Source organism: Triturus cristatus, chromosome 10 (assembly GCF_964204655.1).
Source record: "Triturus cristatus chromosome 10, aTriCri1.1, whole genome shotgun sequence".
Lineage (NCBI taxonomy): Eukaryota > Metazoa > Chordata > Amphibia > Caudata > Salamandridae > Triturus > Triturus cristatus.
The window spans coordinates 2,200,990-2,223,083 of record NC_140593.1 but is presented as its reverse complement, the minus strand read 5'-3'; the positions used below and the strand labels follow the sequence as shown (position 1 = coordinate 2,223,083).

The 22,094-nt window shown below is 45.3% G+C and overlaps 1 protein-coding gene across 4 annotated transcripts in view; it reads left to right on the top strand.

Moving 5' to 3' along the window:
- Positions 1–22,094, top strand: part of FAM13B (family with sequence similarity 13 member B) — a 446,070-nt gene that overhangs the window by 305,040 nt on the left and 118,936 nt on the right. For all 4 annotated transcript variants that reach the window (XM_085630302.1, XM_085630303.1, XM_085630304.1 and 1 more), the window contains one exon: positions 4,620–4,749. In XM_085630302.1, coding sequence (XP_085486428.1) covers positions 4,620–4,749 — 130 coding nt within the window. The remainder of the gene's footprint in view (positions 1–4,619; positions 4,750–22,094) is intronic.

The window sequence follows — 22,094 nt, the reverse complement described above, 5'->3', positions numbered from 1 at the left end:
AGTTCTTTTGCCCCAGATGTCATGCGCAGGATGCAGATTTCCAACACATGCTCTGGAGCTGTTCTATAATCCAAGTTTTTTGGCAACACATTCACACTGCTCTGGGTGCCCTTACAGGGATTACCTGCATGAACGCATGGGTGGCCAGCGCCCTAGGTATATTTCACGCACGCAAGCAACACAAGGTGCGGACTCGCTTTCTCTCCCTGGCGGTGCTATTAGCCAAACGCAGCATCGCCATGCACTGGCGTTCCCCCACCGGCCCTCCGCTGGCGGCTTGGGTGGGAGCTACACACAAATGGGCGGCGGAGGAGACATTGCGAGAGGAGGTGGTGAGAGGGGTCCGCAAGAATCCTATCTCCATGGAATGGGCCATGTTATTATATCGTTTCAAGCAGTTAACCCCAGGCGAGGACCCTAAAGACGACACATCCACATTGCCAGCCCTGCAAGCTCAGTCTCAAACTTTGACCCAAACCCTAACCGACCAACCCCGTAATATACCGCTGACACGATCCCATACAAAGCCGCATTCTTGGGTATACTGTCACAGTTGCAGGTCGAACCCAAGAGGAGGTGCAATCGCGAGTCATAGAGGCGCCGCACCCATACGACAGTTTATGCACTCGTCTGCGAGGACCGGATATGAACTTCCATGCCCATCCCCTAGTTTATACCTGTGTTACACCCCAGTTCAAGGGACATATTATATATCCGAGCCCATAGGGTACACACATCGTGATGTATTTGATCGTTTGTTTTCCTTGCTGACTCTCCACCAGTCTATGCAGATGATACGTGATGCCGCATATTGTACTATATGGCAGAATTGCTCGATGGATCTGTATAATGTACAGTATATAAAATTTGAAAATGTCAATAAAAATGTTTAAAAAAAAAAATCAAAGAAGCTAGACGTCCTACCACTAGAGCTTGCTACGCTGCTAAATGGGAAAGATTTGTTATATATTGCACCAATAACATCAACCCACTAGATGTTTCCATCCAGAACATCCTATGCTACTTGCTGCATCTCCACAAATGCTGTTTAGCATACTCCTCAATCCGGTTACATCTTACGACCATAGCGGCTTACCTTCAAAACAGACAGCATCTATCATTGTTCAAAGTTCCTGCCATCAAAGCCTTCATGGAAGGCCTTAAAAGAATAATTCCTCCCAGGGTACCACCCTCCCCTGTATGGAACCTCTACATTGTTCTCACCATTTGAATCTCTGCATAAGTGTGAATTACAATTCCTTTCATGGAAAGTTGCCTTTCTAGTCACTATTACATCACTCCGAATGATGAGTGAGATCCTGGCACTACCATTTCAAGAACCATTCTTGCAACTCCATTACAACAAGGTGGTTCCAAGGACAAATTCCTTCCAAAAGTAATTTCACCATTCCATCTCAATCAGTCTGAGTTGCCAGTATTCTTCTCCCAACCTCAAACAGTAGCTGAGAGAGCTCTCCATACAATGGATATTAAAAGAGCTCTCCGCTACTATATTGAGAGGACAAAGCCATTTCGTAAAACAAAGCAGCTTTTTGTGTCCTTTTCTCCTCCACACAAAGGTAATCCCATTTCAAAAACTGGGATTGGAAGGTGGATTGTTAAATGCATTCAAGTTTGCTACCAAAAAGCAAAACGCATTCTATCCATTGCCCCTAGGGCTCATTCCACCCGTTAACTAGGGGCATCGATGCATTTTTAGGGAACATTCCTTTAGATAATATCTGCAAAGCAGCTACTTGGTCTACACCGCAGACATTCACAAAGCACTACTGTGTAGATGTGCAAGCAAAACAACAAGCTAGTGTGGGCCAGGCTGTATTCAAAACACTATTTCAAACCACTGCAACAGATACTGGTGGTCGCCGCTAAGGGAGAGAACTGCTATGCAATCAATGCACTAGTGTGTGATCTGCAGCCCATATGCCTCAAACGGAAAAATGCTACTTACCACTATGCATCTGTTCTTGGCATGTAGGGCTGCAGACTCGCACACGCCCACCTGCCTACCCAGCTACCTCTATCTGTTCCAGTAATATCTTAATTAGATACACTATACATGGACATCTTTCTGTTCTCACACAACTCCATTTCCCGTAATGGCGAAAAACAATCTGAAGATGGAGTCGATGCCCATGCGCACTATGTTCGAGAGGAGGAGTCATCTACCATACAAACTCTTCCAGGACAACAACAAAGTGTAATCATCCGGGGCCACCACCAGATGGAGATCTATGCACTAGTGTGTGAATCTGCAGCCCTACATGCCAAGAACAGATGCATACTGGTAGGATTTTCCCTACTTGACATCCCATTGAAAAGTCAATACAAAGTATATGTAAAATATTTCACAGTATTTCATTATCATTTATTCTGCTGTAACTACTATGCCAAAGTATATATACAACTGCAATTCAAAACTGTGACTGCAAAGTGTAAATCACTTATCTGTACCAGGCTTGCTTTGTTCTAGGAAATGAAATAACTAAAAAAATATTTCTTATACAAAACCAGTTGGTCTGAAGTTCAGTCCTTGAGTGTGTGCAATCATTTGCTGACTGTGTGTCTACAACTAATGCTTAACACTGTCCTCTGATACTGCCTTACTGCTCGACCACTCTACCACAAATAGAGAGCAAGGTGCTACCTATTTTACCACTGCCTACCTTAGGGGTTCCCCTGGACTCTGTGCACGCTATACCTCACTTTGGAATACTATATAAAAAGCCAGCTTCCTACAGACCCCCAGCTTGGTGCTGTGACTGGGACAGAAGCCCACTACTGTCCATGTGTCAGGTTGTTGGATTTTCTTTTCCAGAAGATCTTCCATGCAAGAGAACAATGAAAGGCGTCTAAAATGTCTCCTTATTGGCTCCCCTGGCAGGCTTCTTTAGAAGTGGTCTCACTATGGCTGCTTTCGAAGTGCTAGAGGAATTGCCTTCAGTCAGTCAGTGCATCGAAGGAATGGCCTTAGAAGCCTTGCTAGGCACATTCATTTGGGAGCCTGAAGGCAGCTGTTACTTATGGTCTGCAAGAGTTAGTGTTGTATGTGTGAAGGATTCCGGACTTTCCTGTCTGCAAAATAAATCTAAATGGTGAATCTGGCAAACCAATGAGATCGTTAGTCCTGGATAGTAGTGGTTTTCTCTCAGAGGGAAAAAGAGGAAGATTGTCACAAAGAACAGGTGATGACGGTGTCTCGGTTTATTGCTGCACTGTTTTGAAGTTCATACACCACGTGAAAGAGTTCTTTCGACTGTTGGTGGAGTAATGAATCCTTAGAGTGAGGGGCATTTTCTAAGCTTTGATTGTTGAATATGAGAGAATTCTAGCATGATGCACCAGCCTGTGTGACACTGAATTAACTAGTCCATCTTCTGAAAGCTCTCCCAGCTTCCGATAGTCTTTTTACCGCATCTACTGGCAGTCTCTCATCTAGGGTAGCAAAGAGTGAAGAGTTGAAAGGATGAAGCCGAGTCTTAGACCTCAAATCCATGGGCCTAGTATGATGTATGTGATATTTCTGGAGCAAAAACTGAGCCAAAACGGCCTCTAAGCGCTGTACCTGGTCAAACACAAGCATGAAGTCACGAGTGATGGGGGAGGTAGCTGGGCTGTGGGTGGTAACTGATTGTGATGTAGTGGTGAGTCTTTAACTCATTCCTACACTGGAGCAGCAGCAGTGGGGCGGGCCGGATGTTGTTCAGAACCTGGGTCCTGTTGGCCCTTCTTGGGCCCAAGTTTTAATTCTGCTGCATCTTGGTGTGGGATGAAGAGCTTCCAGCTGCTGTGCCTCCTGTGCGACCCTAGGGGCTTAGGGGTTCCGACGGGCTTCTCTGGTTTGATTTAGCGTGCAATTCCAAAGAGGAAACACCCGATTAGGGGGGGTTTTGTGCTCTGTAGTTAAATCATCTCCGACCAAAAGGACATTGTGTGTGGCCTGCAGTGGGTCTTTGGTTTAGTCATTAGAGAATGCCATGTTCTGAAGTTTGCCACATCCACTCCTTTCTGGCCGATGCTCCAGTGGTGCTTGCTCTGGCTCGAACCCCAAAGCCAGTTTCAGACACCCCTGGCTGGAGTCTGCATCGCACCATGCCTGTCTCGCTGCTGCTCCCAACCTTGGATGAGCCCAGGCTCTCCCTTGACTGGAAGCCTTGTTCATTCCTCTGCTTCGTTCAGCCTCCTTGGTATGAATGTGCCCAACAGATCCTGGCTGGACATTTCTTTATGGGATGTAACAGTCTACGAGCTTTCCTGGTGATATAATTTGGCGAGAGGTATCTAGAAAGATGTGCATTATCCTTGCCAAGCAAGTCTGGAACATTAATCAGAGGAAAACACTTTGTACATAACATCAGAGTATGATTCAGGTTGGTTGTTGATTTTTGTTCAAGTTTAACCCATATTGGGTAGCAGGTTAATTCTGGCCCTGAAAAATATGTTTCCTTGCAATACTGCTTTACCTTTAGTGAGTTCAATTCTCAAGTGTCCACTGAATGTGGAATTTATTCATGGGAAAACTTTTGTTTTTATATGCCATGTTTGTTTTCTTCTCGTTCAGTGATAGCTTAATGAAAACAATCTTCTTTTTCTCCATAAAGAACTAGAAGAGCATCTTTTAGCTCAAAAGATGAAAGGAAAGATGACAAGACCCCTCATCAGCTGGTCAAGAAGTTACAGAAAAAAATGAGGCAGTTTGAAGAGCAATTTGAAAGAGAAAACAAAAACAAAGTAAGTTAACTACTTGCAAAATTCCACTTTGAGCGTCGGGCGGTTTAGTTGCGAGTTTATCGCCACATTTGTAATGCACACGGTTTCCTCTGCAGAGTCTTAGAACTACCCCAAGAAACATTTCATACGCTGTCAGTGCTTGGTCATGGCACCTCTGTACATTTATTGCTCTAACATTACTTCATGCTGACTGGGTCTGATGTCAGAGCACATAAAGGCGCAGCCTCTTCCAAGCCCTTCAGTACATTTCCTTGTGCCCGGGAGCCTGGAATGTTGGCCAGGTGTCTCAGAGTTCTGTAAGGTTCATTTTGTTTTATATTCTCATTATGTCTACCAGAGAGAGAACTTTATTGCAATAATAACCTCCTGTTGTCCCAAAAGTTCATAATAGAATTATATACACACAGGCTCTCGCGTGTGTACACGTACATACACACTTGGGCTTTCAACCAACTCCTTTCATCCATTGGCATCTTAAAGTCCAGTCACACTTTGGTTCTGCTCACCTCGCCGTAGTCCAAAGATTTTGTCTGCTTATGAGCTATTGTCACTGAGTGATGCCATTTTTCTGGCTTACACCTAGAAAGTCCACTTCAATGCCAGGACTGTTAAGCACATCTTTAACTTGATTCTATATTCACTGAAAAAACCATAGGTTTCACACACGTTATAGTTAGGAATTAGCATTTAAAAAACCTTGCAAATTCAGTGAAAAAACCATAGGTTTCACACATGTTATAGTTAGCTGGACATTTTACTGATAAAAAACCATTGAAATTCCCCCGTTATAGTTAGTGCAGGCAACTATATCTCACGCGACCGCAATCCTCTGCTGATGCTAATACTGTATTTAGACACTTATTTGCCCATGTCTTCTTCCATTAAATTTTAGCTATACATATATTACAAATATTTTTTTTTCATAAAGACACATATGTCATCAGCAGAGGATTGCGGTCGCGTGAGTTAGTTGCCTGCACTAACTATAACGGGGCAATTTCAATGGTTTTTTATCAGTAAAATGACCAGCTAACTATAACATGTGTGAAACCTATGGTTTTTTCAGTGAATTTGTACGTTTTTTTAAATGCTAAGTTACTTTACGCCATTCGTGGCGTGCACGCCCACTTAACGCAGTTCATTCCGTGCGCGCGCGGTGCACTTCGCGCACCGCGCGCCCACTTTACGCAGTTAGTGCCGTGCACGCACGGTGGGAGCGCACCGCGTGCCCACGTTATGCTAGATGGGCCATGTACGCACCATGCGCTTCGCGCACCGTGCGCACATGGAGGACATATTCTGCGCTTCGTTGTGAAAGGTAATCTTTTAATTTTTCAGATAGATTACAGATAGATTGTGTATATATATATATATTATCTACTGGCGGTCGCCAGTAGATAGTTATAGTTAGGACCGTGTTTCCATAGGAAATCCGCAACATTCTATTTGGAATAACTTTTTGGCGCCGGTTGACGAATCCTCGCAAAATTTTCAAAATAGGTGGGGCGCTCCGCTCCTACCCTGAAAGTCTCTGGGTGATTCGTCAAGCGGGGGACGAGAAAAAAGGGGGGTCCCAAAACGCGTTTTCCCCATGCGTTTTTCCATAGGGACCTTTAGTCCAAGGTACAGCCCGAACGGCTGAACAGAATTACTTGAAATTTGGCAGAGAGGTAGACCTCAGGTCAGGGAAGTGCCTTTTGCATATATGGAGTCAATCTGTTCAGTAGTTCCTGAGAAAATCAAAAGTAAAATCATATATATATGTGGGCGGAGCCTAACCACACATCTCATCCTGAGATCTGATTAGTTGTCGGCACTTCATCCAAGAAGTGTTGGCAGCCATCTTGGGACCAATATACATGATAGCACCTCATTAAAAAGCATTGCAGTTAATAGAAGGTTTTAAGACTTTAGTTACATTATAAATCATTTGTTGATGGTACCATACTCATTTTAGGAATTGTGGGGTGTTCTAAGGTGATTTCACCATGTGAAAAAGCCTTCTGCTGGGATATCATGATTGAGAGAAAAATATTTTCTCATGCTTTTCCCACAGAGGTTTGGAAGGTGATCTATAAGCTAAACTGAGAGCATATTTTCTGTAAATTCACATTATCTTTCTCAGTCATGTGAGAATGAAGTCTGACATTCTCAGTAAAACATGTACATCCAACAAGGGCAGAGACTGTCAGTTGATTCCTTTGTGTTCTACTGCAGCTTCCCAGAGTGTTCCAAAGAACAACTAGAGCACTAACAGTCCTACTTATGATAAACGTATGGCACACCTGAAGCCATCTTGCTTGGATTAAAGTGGTAACTCTTAAAACATTTAATTTAAAAAGGAACAAAATGAGAGGGTTCATTTTTCCATAAAAATTATGATTAGTGCTGCAGAAAGAAAAATTAGGGCACATTTTGAGTGACTTCTCAAATCCTCTTCTATTTCATTAAAAAATTCTGACATGCAGACTGAAACATGCACTTTCAATACCAGCAGCAGTTTTCCCTGGTGAGCAGTAGCTTTACTACAGTGATCTAATGAGCAAAAAGAGTGCTAACATTCTGAATTCATGGCAAATGTGTGACACATCTGAATCCCTTCTTGATGGAATCAAAGTAAGAAACTGAAAGTATTTCCTAAAGTCTCCCAAGATGGCCACCAGAGACAAAAGAGCCCAAATGTAGCCCAAATATCACCCAGATGTAGCCCAAGTATAGCCCAAAGACAGAATGTCCCAGAGTGTTCTTAAAAACAACTAGAGCGCTTACAGTCTTCATTATGACAAAAGTATGGTACACCTGAAGCCATCTTGATTGGAATAAACTGGTAACACTTAAAACATTTAATTTAAAAAGGAACACAATGAGGGGGTTCATTTTGCCATAGAAATTATGATTAATGCTGAAGAAAGAAAATGAGGGCACATTTTGAGTGACTTCTCAAATCCTCTTCTATTTCATTAAAAAATTCTGACATGCAGACTGAAACATGCACTTTTAATACCAGGAACAGACTTCCATGGTGAACAGTAGTTTTACTACAGTGATCTAATGAGCAACTAGAGTGCTAACTTTCAGAATTTATGGCAAATGTGTGACATATCTGAATACCTTCATGATGGAATCAAAGTAAAAAACTAAAAGCATTTCCTACTGAGGAGACTGCAGTACACGAGGAAATTAGGAAACTTCATAACAAATAAATCTCCCAAAATGGCCACCGGAGACAAAAGAGCCCAAATGTAGCCCAAAATCACCCAGATGTAGCCCAAATATAGCCCAATGACAGAAGTGTGCAAACACTTATTATTTTGTGTTTTTGCAGTGTTATATAGTGCAGACTTGTCAGGTATTGGAGTGCTTTACATGAGCATTGGTTACATCACACAAGAACAAATTCATTTTGGTTGTAGACATGGGGAGACTAAGTGATTTGACCAGAATCACAGAATGTCGAGCTGAAGCAGAAACTCCAACCTGGTCCCCTGTTGCAAAGTCTGCAGTTCTGGAAGTAACACCACATCCTCTCCCCTAAGTGCAACATTTAATCAAGTGGTCAACTGGATAAAAAAACATAAAGATAACAAATAATTTAAAAGTGCTTTGTCGCTATTTGAAAACTCAGAAAATATGTCCTTATTATAGTCTTTTAGAGCACTAACCATAATTTTGATGCCAATAAGACCCTCTCATATATGTAATTTCTAAAGGAAATGCTCTAGGTATTACAGTTTTGATTACATCAAGATGACGTCAGGCGTTCCACACTTTTGTAATAAATATAGAATGTTAGCAATCTAGTTGTTCATTAGGATACTGTTGAGAGGCAGAGGCCAGGGGCACGGACTCTGAAAATTGAAGGCAGGTAGGAGGGTGCAAAGGCAACAATTTAACCACACTGAGCAGGCAGGAAGGGCCGTGGCAGCACAACAGACTATGGAGGGCAGTGGAAAGGGGGGCAGGGGCAACAAACCAACAATACAGGACTTGCAAGAGAGGCTGTGGCAATGTAATAGACCATTGTGGGCTGAAGGAAGAGGCAATGGTAGTACAACCATACATGCCAACAGACCCGATTCAGCCAAGAAACGTCCAATGTTTTTAAGCTCAAATGGGCTTTATTTGATCTGTCTCCTGTCTACAATCTCCTCTTTTTCAATGTAACTCAAAGGGGAAAATCAATACCCCAGTTTTTTTTTCAAAATCTCCCTCTTACCAAGTTCAAAATGTTTGCAAGTATGGTACATTGGATCATGGAAGGAAATGGGGTAGGGACATGGACTTGGATAACAGAGGACAGGAGGGACATGGAGAGGTGCACCAAACTGACCCGTCAGGGCAGGCATCAGGGTTTGCAGCAGCACAATACACCACACAGGGCATGCGGGACGGGAGTGCAGCACAACAATCCATAGAAAGCAAGAGGGAGGGGACAGGACCATGCACATGGACAACAGAGAACAGAGGGGCAAGAGTCAATGGTAGCTAGCTGACCATAATGGACAGACAGGAGAGAAAGCTGCAGCATAACAGACCATAAAGGGCAGGAGGGACGGATCAGGGGCATTACAATGGAACAGACAAGCCAGGAGGGAGGGAATAGGGGGTCTGCACATGTAAACAGAGGGCTGGGGGCAAGGGGGCAGGGCAGGAGCAGCAAGATAGCCATGGAGGTCAGGCAGGATGGGCACTAGAAGCAAGACACACCATGAAGAGCAACAGTGAGACTGTGATGGCATACACACAGACCATGGAGGGAAGGTGGGAGGGGGTCAAGGGCAGCTAACTGACCACACAGGGAAGGTGAGAGGGGCCATGGCAGCACAGAAGACCATGCATGGCAAGTGGAAGGGTTAGTGGCAGCACAATGGCTATGATGGGCAAGAAGGAGGGTGCAGGGGCATGCACAAAGGACGATGGAGGATAGAAGGGAGGGTCAGGACCTGTGCACAGACAAGAAAGTTCAGGGGAAGGGGCCTCACAACAGACCGCACGGGGCAGGCAGGAGGAGCAGTTGCAGCACAACAGACCAGGGAGGGCAGAAGGGTGTGGCAGTACAATGGACCATGTGGACAGGAGGAAGAGGATAGGGGCATGGCATGTGGACAGGCAGGGTGGAGGTGGCAGGGACAGGTTAGTCATCTGACAATGCTAGGGAGGTGGGAGGGGAGTGGCAGCTCAACAGAACACTCAGAGTAGATAGGAGTGGCAGGTCCATGGAACATGGTGGGCAAAATGGATGGAGCAGGGGCCTGCACAAAGACATCGGAGGGCAGGGGGAAGGAGAATAGGGGCAGCAAGCTAAGCACAGAGTTTAAGCAGGAGGTCAATGATGGGGCATAGAATTGGGCCATGGAGGGCAGGAGGAGTGGACTGGTACATCATACTAAATTGAGGGCAGTGGCAGCACATCAGACCATGCATGGCAGGAGGGAGGAGGCTAGTCCATGGATTCACACAACAGAGGATAGGGAGGAGAGGGATGGGGCAGCAAGCTAACTGTTCAGAGAAGGCGGGTATTAGGAACTTTATTGTTTTTAAAACGTGTGTCTGTGCGAACTACTTAAAATATGAACAAGTATGCAGCATAATCTCACTTTTATTCAGGAAGAAGAGGACGTTTGTGACTGTGACTCCGGGCTCACTTGGCAGAAACACCCCCTGACCCTCCACCCCCTATCGCAAAATGTAATGCCCGTGAAAAGGGTAGGTGAACACAGTGTTATATAGAACATAGTCCTGAGAGCACGATTGAAAATGAAAACTAGATATAGTGTATGGTATAGACTATGCACCAAAAAGTGTGATATAAGATGAACCGGGCGTGAAATATAATATGGAATACGTTGTGCGCAATGCCAGATTCATTGGAGAGCGCGAGATAGCACAGGCACTAGCGCGTGCTATGCGATATGCGCCTTTGAGTGTAATATGCACAGGGCAGTGTTGTGTAACCTAACTAGTCTCCAAAGTTGTAATATAAAATATGTGCTGGGGCGTGTAACGTTGCATATGCACTGTGACAAAGATATGGATCCCAGATTGTAATATGTATGGCATAGCACTGTGCGTTATAACATAGGCATCGAGGAAGGCACGTTAGATGGGGCAATATAACCCGTGCGAAGACAAGTGTGGCATGACATATTCACGGGGTGGTGTTACAGTGCACATGGGCTAGAGAGTGTCATAGCATATGCACTAGCTAGTGGAATACAACACAGAGGTGTGTGGCACTCAGCAGGCAATGGTGGGTGTAACACAGCATTGGGCTCTGCCAGGAGCGCGCTGCGACTCTCAAGCGATGTTCGTCCCCTTTCCAGAGAGTAAAATAAAAAGTATTACACATCCGGCAGTGGATGTGTGTTTTATTAATCGTGAGGGGGGTTTCTTGCATAGTTTTGGTCGTTGTCGAATCCCCTTTGAATGGCTTGGTGTGCATGTGTATTAAATGTCCCCGTCAATAGCTACCCATGTTTGTATAAATAAACGACAAGGGTGTCTACCGGGATTAGGCACGGTAGGGCATCATACATGTCAGAGCTTCACTAGTGGTGTAAATACATTCCACGTGGATTCATTGTATGCATAGTCGCCTTTTAATGAATATCACGCAAATCGTCATGGTGATAGGTACGTACGGTTTGTCCAGCATGTCCTAGGTGTGTCTATAAATATATATTTTTTAAAAATAATAAAAAACAGTGGCCGGCCCTGGGGATTGGGGTCAAAAAAATATAATTAGGAGACAGGCCCTGGGGGATGGGGTCATCGGGGCCAATAAATTAGAATAAGAAGGGGAACCACATAGCCCCCCTTCTTAAAAAATTAAAATAAATAAGACTGGCATCGTGCCAGAGGCGACGCCCCCTCCTTGCAGCCCTCTGCAAACGTGCCCCCTGGCGAGTTGTAAGTTGAGGAATTAATTCCTCTTCAATACTGAGGGTCCCTGAGGGCCAACTAGCCCAACAGGCATCTCCAGTATGCGCCAGGGAGCTGCGCTGCAGACAGGTGTTCTGAGGCCAAGCCCCTTTTTACACCTCTCTGCAACGCAGCTCTGTGGCGCTTACTGGAGGTACCTAGTGGTCTAGTGACCCTAGGGACCCTTAGGATTCAAGGGGACTTAATCTCTCATCTTAGAACAGCCACAGGGCGCGTTTACACAGTGGTGAAGGGAGGGGACGGGGCCTGAGGTGACGTATGCAAACACGCACTATGGCACGTTTTAAATTGGATATAATTTCCCTTCAATACTTAGGGCCCCTGGGGGCTAACTAGCCCACCAAGTGCTTCCAGTAAGCGCCACTGAGCTGCATTGCAGAGAGGTGGTCCAGGCCGTGCCACTTTTTACACCTCTCTGCAACGCAGCTCTGTGGCACTTACTGGAGGTACCTAGTGGGATAGTTGGAGCCTAGGGACCCTCAGGATTCAAATGAACTTAATCTCCCAACTAAAAACGGACACAGGGCGTGTTTACACAGTGGTGAAGGGAGGGGACGGGCCTGAGTTAACGTGTGCAAAAACGCCCTGTGGCCTGTTTTAAGAGGTAGTTTTAATCCCCCTGCCCTATTATATACTAGGGGCTTACAGAGGAGGTCATGCTAATCACAGGGGGACCCCAACGCATAATGTTCCCTAGTGTATGTAGGTGTTTTCACTGTATTCTAAGTGTCTTTTAACATAGCACTGGCTCTAGGACTGGTTAGTCAGACTCAGTTACCACCAGTATCCGTCTGAAAAAGTTGAGGGTACAGGATGATTTTGCAACAAGGCTTCTTTCTGCTCTTCTTTTTGTTCTTTCTGCACGTTATCCTTCTTCCTGCACTTTTCTTCGTATTTGAGGACTTCTGTTGCTTCTTTCTGCACTTCTTTTTTTTCTTTCTGTGCATTTTTTCTTCTTTCTTCACATGTCCTATCTCTGTAGGCATAGTTAGAAATTAGCATTTAAAAAACGTTTGAAATTCACAGAAAAAAACATAGGTTTCAGGCACGTTATAGTTAGGAATTAGCATTTAAAAAACCTCAGAAATTCACTGAAAAAACCATAGGTTTAAGGGGTGTTATAGTTAGCTGGACTTTTCACTTGTACAAAACCATTGAAATTCCCCCGTTATAGTTAGTTCAGCTAACTATAACTCGCGCGCCCGCAATGCACTGCTGATGACGTCACATATTACATCACTCATGACATGGTCAGTGACATCACTGATGACATCACTGATGACATCATCCTTGTGATAGAGTGGCAGACCTCCTCTCACCCTTATATAACCTTTGATACACACATTCAAAAATAGAGACTAAACTTTTCAAAACAATGGACATACCAATACCAGTTACAACAACCTCTTCAGTAATTCTAAGATCCACATCCATGCATTCACCAACAGTCCTATACAGTCACTCATACATGTATTCACTCATCATATGTACTCGTACACATATACATCCTGTTACACAATGCCACTCATCCATAGAGTTACTCCCACACATAGTCACTCATGCTAATAAAGAATCAAACATACATTTATTTGCATATACAGTTATACACACACCACCACACTTACTTCTACGGAAACTTACACATACTTAGTCTTTTAAACAATCACTTATAGAAACACATACTTATTCATACAGGAAATCTTTCAATCTCTCACTCTCACATATACTCACTTATATACACACCAATAATCACATATACTAGTTTAAAACATATGTAGTTACTCATAAAGACACTATTGAGACAGTCATTCATTCACTAACACACCCATACACACACTCATCCACCCATACAGTCCTGCACACATGCTATCTTCAACACATACAAAGAGTGAGTCATGCATTCATGTACCTATGCACTACATAATACCCCCACCGAACCATACAGACACTCAGACTGATACTCAAAAAAACAACTAATAACCTATATAGACACCCATGTAGCTACTCACCAACCCATGCAGCCACTTATACACAGTGAGAGACTGATACAGATATTTACATATTTAAACATTACTCACTAAGCCATGTATTCACTATGATACACTTAATCAGTCAGTTACACAATCAATTTTTCAAAAACAAATCATCCATTTAGACACTTATATACCCATTTATTCTTCCATCGACCTTGAGATATACATATATAAAACATATTTAATTTTCAGAAAAACACACATTCACTGGATGATGTCATCAGTGATGTCATTTGAGATGTCATCAGTGATGTCATGAGTGATGTCACTGACCATGTCATGAGTGATGTAATATGTGACGTCCTCAGCAGTGCATTGCGGGCGCGCGAGTTATAGTTAGCTGAACTAACTATAACGGGGGAATTTCAATGGTTTTTACAAGTGAAAAGTCCAGCTAACTATAACACCCCTGAAACCTATGGTTTTTTCAGTGAATTTCTGAGGTTTTTTTAAATGCTAATTCCTAACTATAACGTGCCTGAAACCTATTTTTTTTCTGTGAATATATATATATATATATATATATATATATATATATATATATATATATATTCACTGAAAAAACCATAGGTTTCAGGGGTGTTATAGTTAGGACCTATTATCCATAGGAAATCCGCAACATTCTATTTGGAATAACTTTGGCGCCGGTTGATGAATCTTCGCGAAATTTTGAAAACTCGTGGCCCGCTCTGGTCCGCTCCTATTCTGAAAGTCTCGTGGTGATTCGTCAAGCGGGGGCCGAGAAAAAAGGGGGGTTCCAAAACGTTTTTTCCCCATGCAATTTTCTATAGGGACATTTAGTCTCAGCTACAGCCCGAACTGCTGAACGGAATTACACCAAATTTGGCAGAAAGGTAGACCTTGGTTCAGAGTTGTGCCTTTTGCTTAAATGGTGTAAATCCATTCAGTAGTTCCTGAGAAAATCAAAATCACATATATATCTATGGCCGCGCTGGAGCCGCACACCCTGAGCGCACCCTCCCGATCACAAGCTGCATGCTAATTGGCTGTCAACTGTCTGTCAACACTCCAAACCAGGAAGTATTGGCAGCCATTTTGTGCCTCGGTAGAAGCGAGGCTGAAGAAATCAATGGAACCTAGTGTGTAAAACTCACAAAGGGGGCAGGGTAGAAATACCTTGACCCTCTAGGCCTGCAGGGTGCGCGGATCATGCCGTAACAAATAAAATAAAACTAAGTGCGGGCTTTAATAATTAGCCCCCGGGGGGCCAAATCCTGGGGGCATAAGTTCTATTTTTTATGGGGGGCCCAGAGGGGCTCCCCAGCCCCGGGGACCGCCTCCCCCCGGGACTACAACATAAATGGGGGGGCCTCAACTGCCACCCCCCCCCAGCAAAATAGATGGGTGGGGGGGCTCAAAGCCCCCCCCAGCCCCAGGGACCGCTACCCCCTGGGACTTTCTCAAAAATGGTTGGGGGGCTCAAAGGCCCCCCCAATCCCCAGGGACCCCCCCTCGGGGCTTTGTATATTGAGGAGGGGGGCCACGTGGCCCCCCTGGAGCCCTCGAGGGCCCTGGTGGACCGCCACCCCCCAGGGCAGGCTTCTCCAGTGTCCCGGGGTGCCCACCCCCGGGACACTGCTGTTTGCTATGGCAGGGCGAGAGCCGAGGCTCCCGCCCTGTCATAGCAAACTTGGTTTGGATTTTGAAAGAGAGAACAGGAAAACCTGCTCTCTTTCAAAATGCAAAGCATTTTGCTTTTCCACATGGGGAGCTGCATGTTAGCAGCTCCCCGTGTGGCAAAGCAATGCCGGCTCCCAAAGGACGCGGGGAGCCGGCTGGGATCGTGGGTGCATTGGGGCTCCCCCCACGGTCCCCAACGTTATATATGAGCCCTGGGGGATGGGGTCCCCGGGGAGAATAGAAATTAGTGATCGGTGCTATTTTTTTTCTTTACGGTAAAATTGGGAGTTATGCATCCAGCGTGGCGCTCAGCATGGTCCCCTGGTGTGCACTCGCTGGGTGCGAGACTCCTAACGCGTCGAACACATATAGGACGTCACGCGCAAGTGCGCGAACGTCGCGTAAAGTAATGCGTATATGTCGTGTATGCGCCTGGAGTCGCGTACTGGTCGCATTGCAATCGCACAGGAAAATACACACCCATCGCACACCCTACGCGGATCCTACACAACAATCATAAAATGGCGGCTAAGTTCCGTGCAGTGATCGAGAAAGGTAAGCTTTCGGTGCGCGAGTCCCCCCAAAAAAAAATTGGAAAAAAAAACCAAAACATTTTTTTCAATTTATATTAAAAATATGTAACGTAATATAAAAAATTAAATATGTAAAAATAAATAGTTTAAAAAATGTAGAAAACAGTATCAAAAAACTAAATATAACAAAATATTTAAAAATTATCATTTAAAAAAACCTTTGAAATTCACTGAAAAAAACATAGGTTTCAGGGGCGTTCTAGTTAGCTGGACTTTTCACTCGTACCAAACCATTGAAATTCGCCCGTTATAATTAGTTCAGCTAACTATAACTCACGCGCCCGCAATGCACTGCTGATGACGTCACATATTACATCACTCATGACATGGTCAGTGACATCACTGACATCACTGATGACATCAGCCTTGTGATAGAGTGGCAGACCGCCTCTCACCCTAATATAATCTTTGATATACACACTCAAAAATAGAAATTAACATGTTTGAGGCATATGAGCTGCAGATTACACACTGTGCATAGATCGCCCAACTCTGCCAGGATAGCAAGCATTCAGGCTCTACGCGCCAAATTCAGCCACAACACACACTTCCAGCTCTGGTGTTTATGCAACTAATAGGGATGATGGCCTCTTGCATCTTCATAGTACCTCACGCAAGACTCCAGATGCGTCCTCTCCAAGAGTGCTTAGCGCGCCAATGGAACCAGGCCCAGGGTCAATTAACAGATCTGGTGTTGGTAGACGGTCGTACCCATCGCTCTCTGCAGTGGTGGACCACCAAAAACCTTTCCAAAGGGCAACCGTTCCTGGACCCGGTTCCTCAGATAGTACTGACAACGGACGCGTCGCTCTCCGGCTGGGGAGCTCACCTATTACATCACACCATGCAGGGCAGATGGACACCTCCACAAAAGTTACTCCACATCAACCATCTGGAGTTACTAGCCATATTCTTAGCCCTAAAATCCTTTCAAAAACAGATTTCAGGCAAGGCAGTCCTAGTCCGCACAGACAACATGACAGCCATGTACTATATACAGAAACAAGGCGGCACACTCTCCGCAGCTCTCTCAGCTAGCACAGAGCATATGGAGATGGGCCATACCCCAGAAAATCTTTCTCCTAGCCCAACATGTCCCAGGAGTCCAAACCACTATGTCAGATCTGCTCAGCAGACAAACGCAACAACTCCACGAGTGGGAACTCCACCCGCAAGTTCTTCACCCGTACTTTCACAGGTGGGGGCATCCACAGATAGACCTCTTCGCCACCCACGAAAACGCCAAATGCCGAAGCTTCGCCGCCAGATATCCAGACCCATTGTCCAAAGGCAATGCGATATGGATGAACTGGTCAGGCAGATTTGCATACGCTTTTCCGTCTCTCCCACTCATTCCATTAATGGTGTGCAAACTACAACACTCCCTCACACTAATCCTAGTAGCTCCAACTTGGGCCAGACAACCGTGGTACACCACACTGCTGGAACTATCTGTAGTACTGCACCAAAAGTTACACCTCTCTCCACACCTCTTAACCCAGAACCATGGAGAGATCAGGCACCCAGACCCAGACCAGCTCAACCTTGCGATCTGGCTCCTGAAATCCTAGAATTCGGTTACCTAAATCTTCCCCCTGACTGGATGAACGTCATTAAAGAAGCTAGGCGACCCACCACTAGAGCGTGCTACGCAGCCAAGTGGAAACGTTTTGTTGTCTATTGTCACAACAATACCATGAATCCCCTAGATGTGTCCATTCAACACATCATAGGCTACTTACTACACCTACAAAAATGCAATCTAGCCTATACGTCCATTAGACTGCACCTTGCAGCCATATCAGCTTATCTACAAAACAGGCAACATCTATCACTCTTTAGAGTACCTGCCATTAAAGCCTTCATGGAAGGCCTCAAAAGAATAATTCCCCCCAGACTGCCACCCTCACCTCTGTGGAACCTAAATATCGTTCTCACCAGACTAATGGGGCCTCCCTTTGAACCTCTACACAAATGTGAACTTCAATTCCTAACATGGAAAACCGCCTTTCTTGTAGCCATCACTTCCCTCAGAAAGGTCAGCGAGATACAAGCACTTACCATTCAAGAACATTTTCTCCAAATGCACCATAACACAGTTGTTCTCCGTACCAACCCAAAATTCCTCCCTAAAGTCATTTCTCCTTTTCACCTAAACCAATCTGTAGAACTACCAGTCTTCTTCTCGCAACCACAGACCGTTGCAGAAAGATGTCTTCACACATTAGATGTCAAACGAGCCTTACTTTACTACATCGAGAGAACACAACCTTTTCGTAAGACCAAACAACTGTTTGTCTTTCTCACCACCACACAAAGGCAACCCCATCTTCAAGTCGGGGATAGCTAGGTGGATTGTCAAATGCATTCAGATTTGCTACCACAAAGCAAAACAAACGCTTTCCGTTCCCCCTAAAGCCCACTCTACACGTAAAATAGGGGCTTCAATGGCATTTTTAGGGAACACCCCATTAAGTGAAATCTGCAAAGCAGCTACATGGTCAACACTGCACACTTTCACTAAACACTATTGTGTAGATGTGCCAAGTAAGCAACAGGCTAGTGTGGGCCAGGCTGTACTCAAAACATTATTTCAAACCACTGCAACAGATACGGGTGGTCGCCGCTAAGGATGGGTACTGCTATATAATCTATGCACAAGTGTGCGATCTGCAGCTCGTATGCCTCAAACGGCAAATGCTACTTACCAGTATGCATCTGTTCTTGGCATGTAGAACTGCAGATCTATACACGCCCACCCGCCTCAGTATCCGTTCCAGTCTATCTTATTTAGATACAACACACATGGGTTTCTTTACTGTTATCACTACGCTCCATCTTTCCCTGCTGGCGAAAAACAATCTGAGGATGGAGCCGAAGCCCATGCGCAATACGATCTAAAGGAGGAGTCACCGACCTCGTGACTTCCAAAGACTTTCCAAGAGGAAAAACAACTGCAAACATCCGGGCCCAACACCAGATGGTGATCTATGCACAAGTGTGTAGATCTGCAGCTCTACATGCCAAGAACAGATGCATACTGGTAAGTAGCAAATTCCTTCTGTTGCAGTAACCCCGCCCTCCCCCAGGATGGGCAGGGTTCGAGAAGGGGAGGCTTCAAAGGCATGCCGCCTTTGTGAGCTTCCCCAGACCACTTGCTGCTTTCAGCAACTGGTCTCCACTGGGAAAAACAAGTGAGGGAGAGAGGTGTGTCCACCTCTGCCAACTCCACCCCACAGGTGGGGGAGGCGAGGTGAAGCACAACTCAGTCCCTGCCATCTTCAGGATGGGGTGACTCCACCAACCAGGGACAGGCCCCTCCTCCTCCCCCCCCCCCCCCCCCCACTGGAGGGTGGCACAATAGGGGGTGTACCCACCCCAGGGAAGGGACCCATTGGTCCCTGCCCTCTACCTACCTGTAAAGCCCCTAAATCTAGTATTTAGGGGGCACCCTGAACCTTGCTTCCTCAGATCCAGAAATGAGAAGGAGGTCCGAACAGCCGTGCCGCCAGCTTACCAGAGGAAGACGCCCACTGACTTGGCCCCAGCCCTACAGGCCTGTCTCCCCTTTAACCTGCTCCTGCGAAATCCCGGTGTGTCCTGCAGCCAGCAACCTCGAAAACCTTGGAGGACCTGCCTGCCTTCACTTGCAAAGATTGCTCCCCTATAACCGCTACCAGGAGCTGGTAAGAAGATCCGACCCCAAAAGGCACCCCTGCACCCGATGCCCCACGGCTTTGTGTGCCCAAACCAACGGTGCCTAACCATCCCTTACCTTCCCAACTTGCCTCTCAAAGTGGTGGCCACAGCCAGAAGTCCTTGTCTGCAGCGCTTTTGCAAACCGGAGGTCGAAACAGCACTCTGCACCCGGCCACCTCAGTGCCACTGAGGGTGCACCTTTTGTGCTAATTTGTTTCCCCATTTGCCCTGACCTATTCCTAGGAGCTTTGCTCCCACAACCCAGTGGCCTGCTTGCCAGCAGCCAACAATTGGAGGCCCCCTATCCCCCATTGGATAACATTGGACAACAACACTCTGCGCCCGACCGCCCCTGTGCCGCTGAGGGTGCAACAAAAGTGCATCACTGACCCTGGGGGACCCCTGAGTCTAACCCCAGAACCTTCATTCCCACAGGCGATCACTTACCTGTGAGCCGATAACCTGCTTTTCCTCCATATGATAACATTGACAATTTTCTTCCAAAAAGTTTCACAATCTAAAAATATTCTTTAAAAATCGCGTGAATAACCAAAATGCATTTACTTACCTGTTTGCAGGAAATGTCCCAGTGCTGAATCCAGGTATCCAGCACGGAGTAAGAAAAGTGACGTACAAAGTAACTTACCTGCAATTTACAGAAAAGCCTATTCATTTCAGTGTACTGTATTTTCTAAGTATTGCAACCTACTGCTCCCCCTGTAAATCAAACAAAAAACAATTCCTATTGCTTTTTCAAACCGTTCTACAATCAGCGGGAGAGGCGGCAAAGTGAGCTTTTCAGGAGGTGCTTCCCGTTAGGCTTGGTCCACCCCTAAGGTGGGCGCCTGATGCGAATACGAAACTTGGAACACAACATCTTCGGTTTGGTGGAATTAGGCTTCTGGTCAAGGTCACGTCAACTTCCCATGGGAAACGGGCATATAGGAGGTGTAGTCGCCCTAAAGTTAAGTAGCCCATTTGCTACTACCTGTCACTCCCCTTAACGCCCCTAAGGTGAGTATTTAGGAGGCATGCTGTAACAAACTGGCTCTATATATACTGCACCAAGGTGAGGTACAGTGTGTATAGTCCAAGGGTCTCCAGAGGTTTGGCAGAGGGTAACGTTGGATATAACCTTACTCTCTAAAGTGGTAGCTTGGTCGAGCAGTAAGGCAGTATCAGAGGACAGTGTAAAGCATTTGTTGCACACACTCAGTCAGCAAATGGTCTCACACACTCAAGAACTGAACTCTAGGCCAATGGTTTGTATAAAACAAAATACTGTTGTTTTTTCTAGAACCAAGCAAACCTGGTACAGGTAGGCATATAAATACTTTGCAGTTGTAAATTACTTGTTTGAACACAGCTCAGAATTGCAGTATGCCTTGTTCTGGTTTTGGCTACAGTTTTGAGTAAGGAGTTTGCAACACATTGCAGGTATAGTACATTCAATTCAATGGGCTTTTAAAGTAAAATGCAGTTAATTACTTTTCAGATTACTTTGGCTAACACATGGTTGGATCCTAGATTCAGCCCTGGGACATTTCCTGAAAACAGGTGAGTAAATGCGTTTTGGTTAGAGGTACGATTTTTAAAGAATATTATTGCATTTCAAAAGTTGACACAATCTTTTTCACATAGAATCACCAATGTTATCCTAGGGGAGGAAATTCACTTAGCAGGTAAGTTACTTTAACGTTACTTTTTCTTACTGTTAGAATCCGGGTTCTCTGGTTGGCACAGGTAGGTACTTGTGACAAGCAGGGAACCTTTCCTCTAGTCAGGGTAAATGGGGTACACTCCTAAAATAACCCCTGCTCACCCTCTAGGTAGCTTGGCACGAGCAGACCAGGCTTATCTCAGAGCGTTATAGGTTAAGCATTTGTGAACACATAGAGTAACCAAGTGACAACACTACAAAGGGACACCACACAGGTTTTATATTAAAAATAAGGATTCTTTATATAGAGTTACCACAAGACCATTAAACGACAAAAATACACAATACTGTTACTTTTGATGGTAGAATTTTGCTTAGTTCTCTTAAGTTCTTAAATGCGACACTTTAAGTCAATGTACCTTTTAGATGCGACACGCAGGGCAACGAAAGTGTTGCAACGATGTTGCTGCGATGAAGTTTTCGGTGCAAAGAAATAAAGACGTGAAGATCTTCCAGATGCGTTACGCTTCTCCGAGGTTGCGAGAAGACTCGACTCGATACGTCCGCTACAGCGGCGTCACCCTTTACGCCATGCGTCGACAGCGGCCTTGGCAGCGGCACTCTTCTCCGATTGCGAGATACTTCCGCTCGATGCGATGCTGCAGCGGCGACACCCCTTCTGCGAGATGCGACGACAGCGGCTCCGACAGCGGCACGCTTCTCCGTGGATGCAAGGCGCTTTTCTTGATGCGGTGCAATGCGACCGCTACGATGGAT